The sequence below is a fragment of the Urocampus carinirostris genome, chromosome 16 (genome assembly GCF_059441175.1).
Source record: "Urocampus carinirostris isolate Australia breed hairy pipefish chromosome 16, RoL_Ucar_1.0, whole genome shotgun sequence".
In the NCBI taxonomy this organism is placed as follows: Eukaryota; Metazoa; Chordata; class Actinopteri; order Syngnathiformes; family Syngnathidae; genus Urocampus; species Urocampus carinirostris.
The window spans coordinates 34,182,834-34,199,990 of NC_142364.1; the positions used below are offsets into that span (position 1 = coordinate 34,182,834).

Here is a 17,157-nt window from a genome sequence, read left to right on the forward strand (position 1 = left end):
TTCGAGACGAGCGCACCAGGGTAACAATGCTGTGGAGGATAGTGCAAGATTACAACACAGATGCATCTTTTTGTTTTGTTGTCACTGGTTGCACTGGTATTTGCCACGGTGCTGGACCAAATTGCATTCACTTGTCATTGTTCCTCGAGAAATATGGGGAACTCCAGCAACTGAACAATGACTTAGATGAAACAGAAATATAAGATAAAGTAACAATTACTACGGTTAATTTGAGTACTTTATTTATGGGTGAAAAAGTAGAAATATCGTAACCACATATTCACTGTTGAATATAATACCAGATTCCCCCAAAGCCACCCCCAAACCCCGTTTTACTCCTGTTATGTATTATCTAAACTTTTTATAAATCGTAATTTGTTTGTGTCTGTGTATCTGCAAGTGGCTTATAGGCTCTGAAACTGCTGAACCGATTGTCGTGGAAATTTTCACAGTCGTGCTTCGGACCTCTGGGAGTGTCTTTAGCTAGGTCAAGGCTCCTTTAATAAATACTAACAGAAATGCTAAACATGTGCCTTCGCTGTGGCAACCCAAGATCTCACACTAAATAGCTGCACTGGGTGGGCTTCCCAGTACACGCCCTCAACCTTGAACTTTTTTGTAATGGTCAATAAACCTTTTTTTCAATTTTGGACAGCTGTCTCTCGGTTGTGTGTTTCCAAGTGTAAAACATGCCTATAATTCCCCAGTGTTGCCACATAGCTATGTTGCTCTTTGGCACTACCAATTGGCTCCCTTGCACTTTTATAAGAAATCACAGCCCTGTTAAGCTCGCCCAAGTAGTATGCCCAGCAACACCAACCAGGCGATTATGCTTGTATGAACAATGTTGGCAAAGACATGGTCTGTATTCTCTTTTAGAAGGGTTTCATATATATTGTCAGACGTTCAACTGTTGTTTTGTAATTGAAGCACATGCGTTCTGAGTGCAGCTGATGTTTTTCTTTGTCCCCCGCACACTTGAGGAATTTGGCGACCACCGCCAAAATGATCATACTTGTTTGATAGTCTAAACATTTGCCACGGCTCCATTTTTCTCCAAAACGTGCCCCCGCACACCTGGTGCCAAAAGCAAAACACCGATGGCCCGTGGCAACAGGTGTGCAGAGTGGTTAATTGAAATGCTGCACAATGTTGTATTTCACAATGTTAAGGCACCGCGTCCCATCATAATTGATAAATGCATTTTAAATCTATCTGATCTGTACTTTGATTGGCATCGGTTGTAATTAAAATCTACTGCACTCGGGCCATAAAATACGAAATCCCAACATTAAACAATATTGAAGCATCATGGAAATTTACTGGGTGGAGCAATCACAGACATTCTGAGGACCTACAAGTCTGTGGTATGCTAACCGACTGTGGGCATATTAAAAATGATCCTAGAACATGTATGAAAATAACTCAGGTCGAAAAAAATCAGAATTGAACCAAGTCACATTTTTAGTCGCATTCATATTGCCTTTAAATCATTCTCTCGAATAGTAAGTGGCTGTTTCAGACATTTTTTGCCATTTTGACTCATTTTTGAAGGTCTGCAGACAATTTAGTTCTGTAGTTATTTAGGCATAGGACAAATCAAATGAAAGCAGAACATTCACTTTGGTGTTTTTTTTTGCCAATATCTAAATGTTCCTCAGCAGCACAGCGGCGCAGTGGTTAGCACATGTGCGGCACATTTCATGTCTTGGGAACCTCCTGCGTGGGTTCAAATCCAGCTCCAGACTTCCTGTGCGGTTTCCTCCGGGCACTCCGGTTTCCTCCCACATTCCAAAATCATGCATGTCAGGTGAATTGGCCGGTCAAAATTGACCCTAGGTGTGAATGAGCGAGTGAGTTGTCTGTCCCCGTGTGCCCTACGATTGGCTGGCAACCAGTTCAGGGTGTCCCCTGCCCACTGCCCGGAGATTGCTGGGATGGGCTCCAGCACCCCCGCGACCCTACTGAGGATAAGCGGTGCAGCTGATGAGATGTTCCTTTCAATAAACACAAAGGGAACTTAGCTTGCAAAATAACATTTTATTGCAAGAACACTGAACGTATACATGAATGGTGCATGAACTTTGCTAGAACTTTTCAGCGCCCGATGTGATCACACAATTTTGGTCACTCTTGGCCCACACATTCAACCACCGGATTGACCAGGTGTCAGAGATGTGAAGCTTTGTCGTGGCCGTCATAGACTTTGTGGACTAGTTTACAGGCTGGGGGGATCGTTGCTGTCATGCACTTTCCAGACAAATTTTCAACATGTTACCTAGTGTTTACTATGTTTTAGTACTGTAAAGCTAAATCTATTTCATCCTGGTCATCCTTATGAGGCCCCTTCTCATGTTTTTTTTTTTTCTTCACACTGAGGTTTTGAGTTGTTCCTTGCCCGCATATTGGTATAACATCAGGTAATTGTGGAATTATAATCCTGTGCAGTCCTTTGAGACATGTTTGGGATTAAGGGCTATATAAACAAATGTGACTTGACTTGACTTGACTTGGATAGAGAGAACAAAGCAACACGAGGAAGTGGATGTGTGGACAAAGATTTGATCAAAGCCATTTCTGCCTGGTGATTTATCATACTGAAATAATTTCCAGAGGTTTGATTCTTGGAAAATATTCTAAAAATAAAACCAAAGAAATATATCCGTTCATTTTGGCACTAAGGGAGAATGCTCCTGAAAACAAAATCCCTTTATCTGTAACATGCGAGTAAGGAAAACATAGAAATTCAAGCATGAGGAAAATCAGAAACATTGACAAGGGGCCACACATACCAAGATAACCAAAATATAATCATTGAATAATGAACATGAGTTATAACTGAAAACGTGCAAGAAGTCCAATTTATCGGCTCTCTGTCAGAATCCCGCCCAGAATCTGTGCCAGAATCTGTGAATCTGTGTGGTATTGCTGCAGCTCTTTGGTGTAGTAAGGGTTGCAGGGTGACATGACTTTCCAGCCGAGCTGAGTCGTTTGATAGTGGGCTGTGGTGCCCTAAATTTGCTCGAAATGGTGATTGTGGTGAGGAAATAAAGTACTGCCTCAATGGCAAAAAAGAAAATTAGATTGTCAGTAGAACTACTGCAATTAGATGCCCTAGGGACAAACTTGGCCAACGAAGATAGAGTTAAAGAAAACCAAAGGTGAATGCAGAATGATGATAAATCGGAAGATAGGCTTCAATTAAGGCCAACGAAAAATAATGAACTAGCAGAAATACACATAAAAATGTTCACTACCATTCAAAAGTCTGGGTTCACTTTGTAATGTCCTTATTTTTAAAACATGTTTTTCGTAGTGATGGCATGGTAATAATCAGAAATGCACCCTATACATCGTAAACATGGTATACATATGTATCTAGAGGCCCATTTCCAGCAACTAGCACTCCAGTGTTCTAATAGTAAATAGTGTTTGCTAATTGCGTTAGAGGGCTAACGGGCAATTAGAAAACCCTTGTGCAATGATTTTAGCACAGTTGAAAACAGTTTAGCTGGTGAAGGAAGCTATAAAACTGACCTTCCTTTCAGCTAGTCGAGTATCTGGAGCATCACATTTGAGGGATTGATTCAACTTTCAGAATGGCCATAAAACGAAAACTTTCGTGTGAAACTTGACAGCCTATTCTTGTTCTAAAAAAGGAAAGCTCTCATTTCAAGGAATTCAACTGATAGTAGCCGCAAAACACCAGTGTCAACTACAGCAGGTGTCTCAAACACGCGGCCATAAAATGAAAAGTTAAAGGGACAGTGTGTATTATTTTCACAATAGAGTAGATGTTGCTGTATTGTGTAGTGCCACTGAAAACAAGTTCTAAAAGGACAACGGAAGAAGACAAAATACGGTGACTTGAATTGAACGCACCTTATTACTTTTGAAAGGAAGAGAAATAAGAAAAGAAAGAAAAGAGAAAAGAAAAAAGGGCAAAAAAGAAGAGGGAAATTAAAAAAGGAAAAAGGAAAAAAATACACCTCAAAAAAAGGAAAAGAAGAAATGAAAAAAAAATCAAAAAGAAAAAAATGAAAAATGAAGAGAAAAAAAGTAAATGGCCATCATTTGGAGTTTGTCTTTTTTTCTCTTTGATTCCTTTCTTTTTCTTTTTGCTTGCTTTCCCCTCCTTTTGTTTTTATTCCCGTTTTCCTTTTTTTGGCATTTTAGATTATTTTCCTTGGCTATTTTTTATCCCTTTAAAAAAAATAAAAAGTTCCCTTCTTTATGTCCTTCTTTGAGACAGGCTTGGATAAAAATTGGAAGAAAAAGAGCACGTTTTGCTCCCTTTTAGGCTCTGCAATTTGTCGTCTTACTTGGACTATTTTTTAGGTTACAGTACAAATTACAGCATTATCTAGTGTATAAATATAAAACACTGTAAGAACAGTGTAATGTTTTTATCAGTGCTGTTTTTGTGAAAAACATCCTTTGGCCAAACCTCACCCGTATCCTAGCTTCAGCGCCCCCCCAACTCAACTGAGTTTGAGACACCGTGATCAACAGTGAGGAAGTGACTCTTAAATGCTAGCTTTTGAGGCAGAAAGGGGGAAAAAAGCTATAAATGAGACTTATCAACAAAAGGCAGAGGTTAAAATGGACAAAAATAACTCCAAAATTGGTCAACTCATTTGATTAATTAATGTGTTCTTTTTTTTTCATGGAAAACCCAAAATTGTATGGGTGACCCCAAACCTTTGAACGGGAGTGTATATGATTTGTATAACCTTTATGTTCATGTGATCTTTGTTCTCACTCTAGGTCTTGAGAAGGGCAGCCAGTATAGTTTCCAGGTATCAGCCATGACAGTGAATGGAACTGGTCCGGCCAGTGAATGGTTTACAGCAGAGACACCTGAGAACGATTTGGATGGTGAGAAATTACACAGGCAATGAATGTGTTTTTGTGTGTTTTGTTTGAGTTTTTGTTATTGTGAGTCCAGTGATCTGTGTAACAATATGTAAATACCCCCACTATCCCAACATACTCGTACATATTTAACTAGTTTAAAGGGCAAGAGACATGAATAGAGGGAAGCTTTACTTCGGGAGTCTAAATGAAAAAGAGGAGAATGTAATCAATTTTACAAAATTGATGAGATTTATAAATAATGCATGAAAAGACGGGTCAGTGTTTTGTAAAAATATTAATAACTGTGTGTCCATGTAATTGTGAAGTGTCTTTGCTTCAGAAAGTCTCAGGTCAACAAAGTGTATCTTTGTAGAATTATTTCAAAGAGAGTTGTTCATTTAGACCTTAGTGTTTCGTTTACGTGGGTCAGATTTAAACGAGAAACACTAAGCTGCAAAGAGCACTGAGAACCCCAAAAAATTCTAAAAAACAAACACACAAAAACACACAAAAAAACCTAAAAGACCCTAACCTTAAAACAAAAGGTAGTTTAGTTGCCATAGTGTTGAAAAAATATTCAGTTCAAACACCGTCTTCTAAACAACAGTAGCATCAGCTAGCAGTAGCATGGACGTCAATGTACACTTTTTTTTAAAACAAAGAAAAAAAAAACAATTGTGTTTCTGTTCCCATTAGCCTTAGTTTTGCGCAAAATCCTTTTGAAAGGCAGACGATGTGAAAAAAACAACAACTTTAATATCAAAAAGTCTTCTAAAAAATGTTATCATCAGTAGCAGTAGCATGGAGGCAACTAAAAATCAACTAGTGCGTTTTAATTATCCTTAAATTTATACAGCCACTCCAGCAGCTCCCGTGTTATTTTCGATTGTTTTGTTCTCGATTGTTCTCAGCTCAGGGATGCTGCTGGAAATGTGAATTTCCCTTCGGGGATGAACAAAGTATCTATCTATCTATCTATCTATCTATCTATCTATCTATCTATCTATCTATCTATCTATCTATCTATCTATCTATCTATCTATCTATCTATCTATCTATCTATCTATCTATCTATCTATCTATCTATCTATCTATCTATCTATCTATCTATCTATCTATCTATATGCGTAAAGGCAAAATGGTAATTGTAAGGCAGGAATCTGAAAAGATTAAAAAAAGATATCACAAAGTCTTCTAAAAAAACATTAGTATTAGCTAGCAGTACCATGGAGGCAGATATAAAGAAAAAAAAACTAAAAAAATGGGTGCATTACCATTAGCCTCAATATGCCCAGAGCTAAAACGGCAAATGCTAGGCAGGAATTAACTTTAAAAAAACTATTGAATATCACAGTCTTTTAAACAACATTACCATCAGCTAGTATTACCATGGAAAAAACAAGTAAATACCATTTACTTCGTTTCCATTGTCCATCGTTTTGCAAAATAAGTATTTATGCGTAAATGCAAAACAGTAAGTGAAAAAAAACAAAACAAAAACTCTTGAATATGATTAAGTCTTCTAAATAACATTAGCATTTACTAGCAACAGTATGGAGGCCAATATAGAGGACAAATGTATCTAAAGAATAACTACTGTGTTTATATTAGCCTAAGTTTTACGTAAAATCCAATATGCACAAAGGCAAAATTCTAAAAAGAGATACAAGAAAAAGAGATAGAGAGGGATAACAAGAAATGAGAGCTATAAAGAACAAGAGAAAAATAGAGACTGTGATACAATTATTTTTAAAGGGAAAGAGCAAAAGAGGGAGAAAGAAAGAAAGATAATACACAGAAAAGGAGAGAAAAAGAAAGGGAGATAGCGAAGATGCAAAGAGAAAAAGGAGACCAAAAAGAAAGAAGACGAGAGAGAGAGAGAGATAGAGAGAGAGAGAGAAAGAGAAAAAAAAGAGATAAAAGAACAAAATAGAGAGAGAGAGAGAGAGAACACAAGAGAGAGAAAGAAAGAAGAAAGAAAGAAAATAAAAAGAAAACAAGAGACAAAGGGGGATTGAATGAAAGAAGAGAGAAAGAAAAAAGGAGCAAGAAAAAGAAAGAAGATTAGGGAGAGAGAGATAGACAGATATGGAAAAAAAAGGGGATAAAGAGAGAGAGAAAAGCAAAGAGAGTAAAAGAAAGGAGGAAGAAGACAGAGAGAGAACAAGAGAGAATTAGAAAAAGAGAAGAGAGAGAGAGAATGAGAGAGAACGAAAGCACTGGAGAGAGAGAACGAGAGAGAATGAGAGATAACGAGAGAGAATGAGAGATTATGAGGGAGAGAGAACGAGATATGAATAATAAAGCTCCAGTTTCGCCTAGGTTTGTCAACATAAAGTGGAGATATCTCAGACTCCTACTGATTCTCTCTTGTGTTTCTCTGGGTTATGTCTTGTGGGCCAAATTAAAAGCCTTAGCGGGCCTGCTTTTTAAACACATGTGTCATTCCAAGAAGTAACTGGGGAAACGTATAGGTGTTATCAAATGACCTGAAGTAATGACGTCTTTATTCTACGTATTGTTCATTACACGTCGATGACAAAAGAAACACGTGCCAAAAGGGATAACAATTCTTAGCACAGCTTAGCGTAGCTTCGCATAGCCTATCGATTGAAACCTTTTGCCCTTCCAGGTCAGATACCTGTCCGACAGCACAAGGGTTTCTACCTTATTACACATACAAATTGATGTGCGCCACCCCATAGACGAACAAGAATAGCGGTCATTGACACTAATACATTTTGGTTCCTATAATAAATATAAAACTGTAAGTCCCCTCCTGCTTTTTGAATCAAAGCCATGGCTTCAAAGTGCTGTCTTCCGCATGAACTATGTTTATTTTTTTAGAACAACCAAACTGTCCCTTTGCCGTCCATTCAAAAGGGACACTGCTGTGTAGAAATATTGCAAAGTATTTGCGCACACAAAATCTCATTGCCAATCAATTCCGGTGCAAGGTCTGTTCCTCCTGCTGTTATTTTGTAGCATTTTTTTTCTTCATGGCCAACTTCTTTTGTATTTACATTTTTGTCCTTTACAATCCAATCTTGAACATTGAGTTTTAGTTCTCGAGATACGAAGCAACAATCACTCATCAGTAGAAACACTTACAAATTGAAATTATCACTAATTGAAACTGGGCGGCACAGCGGCTGAGTGGTTAGCGCGTCCGTGGCACAGTTCATGAGATCAGAACCAGCTACCAGCCTTCCTGTGCAGAGTTTGCATGTTCTCCCCGTGCTTTCGTGGGTATTCCTCCGGGCACTCCGGTTTCCTCCCACATTCCAAAAGGTTAATTGGCTGGTGTGAATAAGCGAGTGAGTCGTCTGTCTCTGTTTGTCCTGCGATTGGCTGGCAACCAGTTCACTGCCTGAAGATAGCTGGGATGGGCTCCAGTTGCTGGCGTACGTGTAGACACAGGCACATATGGTAAGCCAATGAGGATGCAGAACACAATGCGGGATGAAAATTCACAAATCGCGAAACAGAGAAAAGTAAACTGCAATGCAGCGAGGGCGTTACGTTTTGGAGGATTATGGACCCATAGGGAACAGAAACTGGCAACATGGGTGCTCAAAAAGAGGGATTGCATTTATTTAAAAAAGGAGGTACAAAGTGACAAACAGACATGAAGAAAATTTGAATCACCAAACAAAACAAAACCTTACAAAGTCCAAATCAGAAACTAAGACCAGAAATGGAAAATGCAAGGAGCAAAATAACAAAGAAATCAGAAAACAAAAAACCTGATGTGGTAGTGGAAACAAAATGAAATTGACAATGAAAACCAGGATGACAATGGAAGAAGAAATGAAAATGACAATGACCCAACATAGTAGGGTGTCCAAACAGTCAAATATGAAAAGGAATAGGATGATTAGGCACAGGTGTGTAGAGACTGGACACACCTGTGCCCAGTCCCAAAGTCGGCTGGGGTCTGGTGGAAGGACGCTTACTAGACCCTAACAGAGGGATTACTCAAATCGAATCGGGTGTGAAGTTTGTGTAGTTTGTTTACTGCACAGTACCAAAAATATACTCATCAATGTCATCTCTGGTAAGAAATGTAAATTAACCTGAGATCATTTATTTGTGTTTTTTTTAGAGAGTCAGGTTCCAGATCAGCCCAGCTCCCTTCATGTTCGGCCACTTCCCAACAGCATCATCATGTCATGGACCCCTCCTCTCAGTCCCAGCATTCTAGTCCGAGGTTACATTATCGGATACGGAGTAGGAAGTCCCTACGCAGAGACGATCCGAGTGGACAGCAAGCAACGATACTACTCTATTGAAAACTTAGGTGAGGACGTGCGATAGGTGTGCCATATAAAAATAATAACCAATGCAAAATATATAGCTGCAATATTTATTCATGTGTAACGCACACTTTTTTGAAGTCAAGTCAAGTCACATTTATTTGTATAGCCCTTAATCACAAAAATGTCTCAAAGGACTGCACAGGATTACATATACACCATTGCCTGATCTTAAACCAACATGCGGGCAAGGAAAAACTCGCGTGAGGAAAAAAAAAAGAGAAGGTGCCTCACAAGTGGTAATCCCCCTCTAGGATGACCAGGGTGGAATAGATATAGCATTGGGTAACAGTACACAAACATAGTGAAATTCAATAAAAGAGAACAATAGGTAACATGTTGAAATTTGTCTGGAAAGTGCATGACAGAAACGACGACATGCTTCAGGTCAGACGCTGGTCCGCTGACTCATCTCAAATCGTCCTTCTCCCTCGTATCACCACCAGCCAGGCAGTAGAACAAAGACAGGACAATACAAGTCAAGTCAAGTCATTTTTATTTGTATAGCCCTTAATCACGAAGAGTCTCAAAGGGCTGCACAGGTTATTGCACAGACTATTATTTCAGACTATTATTACACCATCCCCTGATCTGGAAACAACATGAGGGCAAGGAAAAACTCAAAAACTTCAACATGAGGAAAATGAAGAAACCTTGAGAAGGGACCGCACATGTGGTATCCCCCTTTCAGGATTACCAGGCAAAGGATGTTGCAATTCATATGCTAGAGAGTAGAAGTTTGTTTTAATCTTAGATTTAAACATTTCCACTGAGGTTGCAGATCGGATCTCAGGGTGAAGAGCATTCCACAGCACCTGGGCCCGGATGAAGAACGCTCTCGAACCTGCGGAACACTTCTTGGCTCTTGGGATCACCAGTAGACCAGCATTTTCAGAGCGGAGGCAAGGTGCAGGAACATAGGGGGAAACCAAATCGGAGAGATAAGAGGGTGCAAGTCCATGCAAACATTTATATGTTAGTAAGAGAACCTTAAAGTCACATATTAAGTGGACTGTGGGCCAGTGCAAGGTGGCCAATACAGGAGTAATATGCTCAAACTGTTTTGTCTTAGTCATAAGGTCCATAATAAGGTCCATAATCCTTATTATGTAAGTAACAAGAGCGAGGAATGATTGACAACATAACAAACAACCCGGGCATCCTACGCAAATTCCTGTGCAGGTGTATACAAGCAGAATAAAGTCATTTAAAAAAATCACACATAATCCACAAGAGCCTACTTATCAACAGCAATTTTCTAAATCAAACATTATTCCACTTGGCATAAATGAAAAAGTGCCAAAATTGACGCAGCAGCCCAGCATGTTGTAAATAAATTGTGATGATAAAATGCTTATTTCATTGCAATCAATAATTTAGGAGACTTTAATAAGAGGGCTGCTTGAGGTAGAATTCATATCTTCCTTTCACATTCAACAAGCAATTTGAAGGCCCAAAAAGATGTTAACAAATTGTGCAAAAGCTTTTACGCAGATGCAAATTCCCATCTTGGCTCTCTAATGGAATGGTAATGAAAGACTCGTTTTGCATGCATGCAGCGGATGGAGTCTGCATACAATATATACATGGCATTTATAATTCATGCAGATCATTAATGTGCGCAGTGAAGCGCTTGGGAAGCAGCAAAGGTGTTTGTTTTAACCGATGCAAGCGTTGGTTTCGCAACAGAGAACACACGACATCATCCCTTCATTAACTTGGCTCCATAATGAGAGAGTGAATGGCATCACTCTCAAAACATGCTTATGCACCAATCAATCCGGAGGATTTAGAAAACGGCAAGCTTTCCACGTGTCATTTTTGGAATCACATCTCACTTTCAAAGTGGGCAAATTGCAACTGTGTCGTCAATGCTACGATTCAGTCTTAACGGCGTCCTATGTAATGTCTAGGAGAGGGTTGGGAACCTGTGGCTCACGAGCCAGATATGGCTCTTTTTATGAATACATTTGGCTCAAAGATAAAATTATACTCATGCAAACCTAATCTTCGGCATGAGGATGTTTCAGTCCAGTATACAAAATCTCTCAGCTACAGTTTACAGTCAAGGTGTTACACCAAAAGACCCAAATTTGGCTGTACATTGCTAAGGAATCCTTTTAATGGGAGTTCATTGAAAAATCTAGGTTCACGATTGAGAAACTTGATAATGAAAATCCACAAAACAAACTTAAACACCCAGAAACGCTAGCCAAGCACACAGAGCAATTTGACTGGGTGAGTGGCAAGGGTGGTCGGAGCTATGCCCAGCGCTGTCTGCACCGAAGGTAAATGTGTCAGCTGTATTTTGTGACATTTTTACAAAATAACTCTGCTTGCACCTTGTTTTGAAACCATTACTCATGAAAAAAACGAAGGTCAAAATGAGTTTAAGGAGACAATTTTAATTGGTATATTTGTTCATATGGGACATATGTTCTGACATTATTCTTATTTCACGAATTTTATCAAATCATCTAACGTCACACTGTAAAAAAAATACGCTGAAAATGTGTATTTTGTCTGGAGAGCAAGTTTGGCGGTTTTGCCAAAATATGTGGTATGAATCTCTTAAAAATGATCCAAATATTTTGCTTTCATGGGTTTTTGGGTCAAAAAGGTTCCCGACCCTGGTCTAGGGCATTGTTTTTCAACCAGTGTTCTGGGCAATTAGCTTACTTTTTTCAAGGTATCTGGCAAAACTGACCACTAATACTTTGGTCACATATATCAGAATACATGGCAACCTTTTGACATTAAAAAGCAGTAGATGCTATTGATCACTTTATGCGCAAAACACAATCCATCTCAAGAATCTAAAAATCTCTGACGGGCTCCTACAGCAAAAGTAAAGCAGGGTATATACACGTTATTGTTTTCCATTCTAACAGACCTTAATGAGTTTTAGATATGTTGCCTTACTCTTATTTTTTGGCGCATCTAATGCTAACGAAGAAGCAACATTTTCTTTTGGCTGTCTTTGCAGATTACTTTTTAAGTTTATAACCCATAACAGAACAAACCCATTTCCGATTTTTTTAAGGCGTGTCCATGCTACACGTCATGCTGTGAGGGTGCTGGGGTGCTTTGTAATAACCTACCCAACAGCAGTGTAAACTTAAATTTAATTAAAAAAAACCACACTGTAGAACTTTGTTCCGGTTCCCATCAATCATCTTCACGTTGTGTTGAACATGAGGGTGTCGCCTTTACCCACTTTAAACACTTTTTCAAATTAGTTTTTAGCTGAGGAAAAGGGACAAACCCCACCCCTACCAATCCTTCCTGAAACCTCTGATCAATATAACAAGTGCCCCTGACACATCGTCGAACCATTTTTTAGGCAAAACACTACTTACAAATGTGTCAGATTACAAAGCTTCACCCAGGATGAAATCAATTCGTAAGTAGAGGTACCACTGTACAAGCGTGTGAATCATGTGTGGTACAAAGATGGACTACCTAAATCCGCAGCAACAGGCTGTCATCATCCTCACGTTTTGATTGGCTAAAGACAAGCGCTGTCGGGTCTACAATTTGTGCACCAGGCAGAAAAGTTTCTCGCTAATGATGCGTTCACATTTTGTACATTTGAAATATGATCTTCTTTCTTGTTCAAAATCCACTGTTTGATCACCGTATTTTCATGTGAGAATAATTAAAATTGTGTAGTAAATCTAAACATGTTCAAAGGTTTTGGCATCCCCACTTCAAACAAGTAAAAAGTTTGTTGGAAATTTAGGAAGTGAACAATAAATGTGTTTAAAACAATATTAGTTTCTTAATATCCTCTTAATGTAAACTGAAATAGTGCATAACTTGTCTGCTGTGTGAAAGAGCAAATTTTATTTTTGCTTAATAAATTATACCATGTAGATAAAATCTGAGAACTTTTTTTGTAGGACAAGCAACTACTTAACTTTGGTTTCCTCCAATTCTTTTTCAAGGTTCATTTGTTAACCACGATTGAGTAATTTTATTTATATTGCTTTAGTCTTTTATTGGCATTTTAGTATTAATGTAATGCAAAAGTAATAGAAAGCAATCCTGTTACGTTACTTCCATATTATGGTATTTGGATTATGTTACTGACTATGTATTCAACAGGTAACTTGTAAAGTATTGGATTACACTTATAAAGTAACCCTCCCAACCTTGGCCTCTGTAGACTGAAATATTAGAATGGAGTCAAGCGTTTTTAAGGGGGGAAAAGCAGTAGTCTAATGCATAAAATTGTAGTTTTAGTGGGTACCGGTACTTATCAGTTATAATCACATACCTGTCAACCTGTACGGTTTTGCCGTACAAAGTACGTTTTTTTATGCATTTTAAGACGAGTATGACATACAAGGAAATCTGTACGGAAAAACGCAAATTTGTCAATGATGGGTACCGTCCAGTATACACCACTATCACGAAACGGCAAATCAATCAAATCAAAGGAGTTTGCTGCGGAAGCCTACATCTCGGTATCGTTGTATTCGTTGCGAACAAAGCGAGCGGTTTGATGCTAATGTTCGCATGCGTCTGCGCCCTGGGGACTTAAAATCATGCATCATTCCAAAAAAAAGAAAAAAAGGTGGATGATTATTTTGTATTTTGTACGGGAAAATACGACAGTTTGTACGGGCATGGAGCCGTGGAGGTTGACGGGTATGTAATCATGAGTATCGTCATCTTGGTTGCATTGTGGAGAAAGACAATTTTTTAAATCGGTATATAAGAAAGTGTACGATGGAACTGGATAAACTGAAGGTAGGAAACATATTGATAGGTTCAGTCACTTGATGCTTCAACTTCTTTAACATTACCATTTTAAGTTCAACCCTCACATTTAAACAAAGGCTTGCTATAACCCGCAACAATACCTTTTTTCAGTACTGTACATGCTTTAATCCCTAAGAATTCTAGATTCTTGCCAGCAGTGACGTGCAGTCAAGGGAGGCATGTGAGGCACAACTATTGTTATGAAAATATAAAACAAAATAAATTATTATATTTATTCAGTGTTAAAGTTCTGTATCATTTAACATTACAATTTTGTTATTTTCTTTTTCAAAATAGCAGAATTTTCATATTATATTATAATTTTTATTATTACAATTATTATAATAAGTAACACTGTGCTAAGGGGTCTGCAGATGCAGAGTGAGGCACGCAATTCTCTTACCTCTTGCAGAGGGCGACAGTGAGACCATATATTCTGATTTGATGCACTCCTCAACCTCAAACGATTAAAGTAGTGATAGTATTAACAGGGAATCAGTGAGTCAAACCATCCAGTATAATTTTTAATGTTGCATGTACTTTTTTTCATAATGGACGTTTGCCCAACATTTATGCTATTATTACAAAAGAGCATCGAATAAACTTCATGTATAAGTTAAGGTAAGATAATAAAACATGTTTTTGTTGCTATGTTACAGCTTCAATATTGCTTTCTTGCTCTCCCTACGAAATGATGAATAAGATGTAGGTTCTTTTACTTGTAAGTCAGACTGTGCATCACCAGTCAAAAACCCCACCGCACGTCACAGGTTATCAGTCATGTTAAGTACATAAACAAAAAGAAAGAAAACTAAACCTAAAACTATCATATATAAGAAGGAAGGCTGCTTTTCCAGTGTGCTAATGAAATAAAAATGTGGTTATCATTTTAGGTTTCTTTTAATAAATGGAATAGCCATAGGTTGATTATCAACATGTTGCTGTATGAAGTTGGTACTGGTGACAAAACGACTACAGAAATGCGGCATCCAAGTTGCAAAATGAGCCTAATGTCACTTAAGAGCTTTATATCTCCATTTTTGTCTGACAGAACCAAGCTCGCATTATGTGATTTCCCTGAAGGCCTTCAATAACGCCGGAGAAGGAGTTCCTCTCTATGAAAGCGCTGTCACTCGATCTTTGACAGGTAGGCTATTTTAATCCCCTTTGCCGTGGTGTAAGAGTTACTTAATTTTTGTTGGGCCAAAAAATATTCTGTTGAGAATATCGAATAATGAGACTAGAAATTGTATTAATGGCATGAAAGCTACATCATAAGAAAACCATACATCCATTCCCTGCAACGCTTATCCTCACTAGGGTCAACGGGGGTGCTGGAGCCCATCCCAGCTATCTTCGGGCAGAAAACTAACAATATTAAAATATTTTCTGCCATTAAGTTTGAATATGCTCCTGAAAGTAAGTGTCACAACCAATCAATTAACTGACTATTCATTTATTACAAATGAATCATCAACTATTAAAATAATAGTTAATAAAATAATGCCTTTCAGATTATAATCAGTCTAAAATTAAGCAAACTTAAGTAAATATCGACATATTCTGGACACATTAAAGGGACAGTGTGTTTTCTTAGTGTCTTCTAGTGGTAAAAACAATATTATTTAAATGATAAGCAAAAATACATAAACCAATGTATACACTTTTTTTTTTTAAAACACTCATAGGGTAATATATTTGAATTCATTTAACATAATATGAGCCTACCTGGAGGGAGATGACATAATTGTCGGCCATCTTGCCACTACGTTTCCCCCCTCCAAACCTAAAATGCCATGGAACGGGTCGGGAAGCAAGAAGTAGGAACTAGTTTGCGTAGACGTCCTCACACTTTAATTGAGAAAGAAAAGTTGTCCAAAACACAAACGGACCAGACCAAAAAACAAAACGGGTCAAACACGGGCAAAATTACAAACTAGGCATTTCCAGAATTAAACAGAACTTGCAGGAATCTCTCAGAATGTTACACCGAAGTGCAACAAAGTCCAACAAACACAACAAGTATAACCAAGCATAAACAAGTTTTCAACAACGATCTGTCAAAGCGCAGTTCAAAAGGGAACCTTTAAGTACCCACAGAAGTAATCAGAAAATGCGAGTCAGCCGGTGTCAAAGGGTGGTGGCAGCTGGGCGCCATGGCAACCATGCAGAACCTGACAGAACCTCCCCTTCAAGGGACAGCCCCTGAGGTCCCAAAAAAAACAAATACCTCGCCCCCCAGAATGGGTCGACACTCCTGAAGAGGGCAACCCCACTTCCTCCCCCGAAAACGCAGGAACGGGGAGAGGCTGGGGCGGCAGGCTGACGAATCGGAGCGATGAGCAGACGAGTCGGACTCAGACAAGTCGGGCGTTGTAGGAGAGTCTAATGCGCGAGTCGAAGAGTCGGAATGGCAGGCAGACGAATCGGAGTGGCAAACAGACGAGTCGGACCGGTGGGTAGAAGAATCCGACAGGCGGACGGGTGAATCAAGCAGCAGGCGTGAACCACAGACAGATCGGGCGTTGCAGGAGAGTCGAATGGGCGAGTCGAAGAGTCGGAATGACGGGCAGACGAATCGGAGTGGCGAGCAGAAAAATCAGATGTGCAGACGGGCGAATCAGGCAGGCAGACAGTTCGACAAATAGACATGGCAGGCGGACATCGGGACAGGCAGACGGGCGGACGTCGAGACAGGCGGACGGACAGACCTCGAGACCGGTGGGAAGGCAGAAGGACAGGCGGACATCAAGGCAGGCGGACGGGCGGACCTCGAAACTGGTGGGAAGGCAGGCGACCGGACAGACGTCGAGACATCCTGGCGTTGAGGTTGACGGGGACCTCGGACTACTCCCCGCCAAGTATTTCAGGAAACCCCATTCCAGGCACAGCAATTGCCACGACGAGCGGGGCCGTGGTTCGAGTGGGCAGGAAAGGTGACAACGCGGCCGGAGAAGGAGCCCTGGGAGGCAAGGCCGTTGCCGAAAGGAGCTCATCAATCTGACGCGACATGAGCTCAGTCCGCTGAGCTAATTGCTCAATCTGGCGTTGGAAGCTCCATTGAACTTGCTCGTCCTGCAGCTGAAAGGCGGCGACCTCACTGGGCGATCGCCAAAAGGCTTCCTCCGTCCGATCCAACTGCTGGAGAGCGTAGGGAGTCTCCAGCTTTCCCCAAATTGTGTTGGGATCGTTCGCTGAGTTCTCATCGTTTGGGCCA

At 39.6% G+C, this 17,157-nt stretch overlaps 1 protein-coding gene across 3 annotated transcripts in view; it reads left to right on the forward strand.

Annotated features, from left to right (window-relative positions):
* Positions 1-17,157, forward strand: part of dcc (DCC netrin 1 receptor) — a 409,358-nt gene that overhangs the window by 293,601 nt on the left and 98,600 nt on the right. For all 3 annotated transcript variants that reach the window (XM_088355706.1, XM_088355707.1, XM_088355708.1), the window contains exons 14-16: positions 4,768-4,878; positions 8,963-9,157; positions 14,992-15,087. In XM_088355706.1, the coding sequence (XP_088211832.1) occupies positions 4,768-4,878; positions 8,963-9,157; positions 14,992-15,087 (402 nt within the window). The remainder of the gene's footprint in view (positions 1-4,767; positions 4,879-8,962; positions 9,158-14,991; positions 15,088-17,157) is intronic.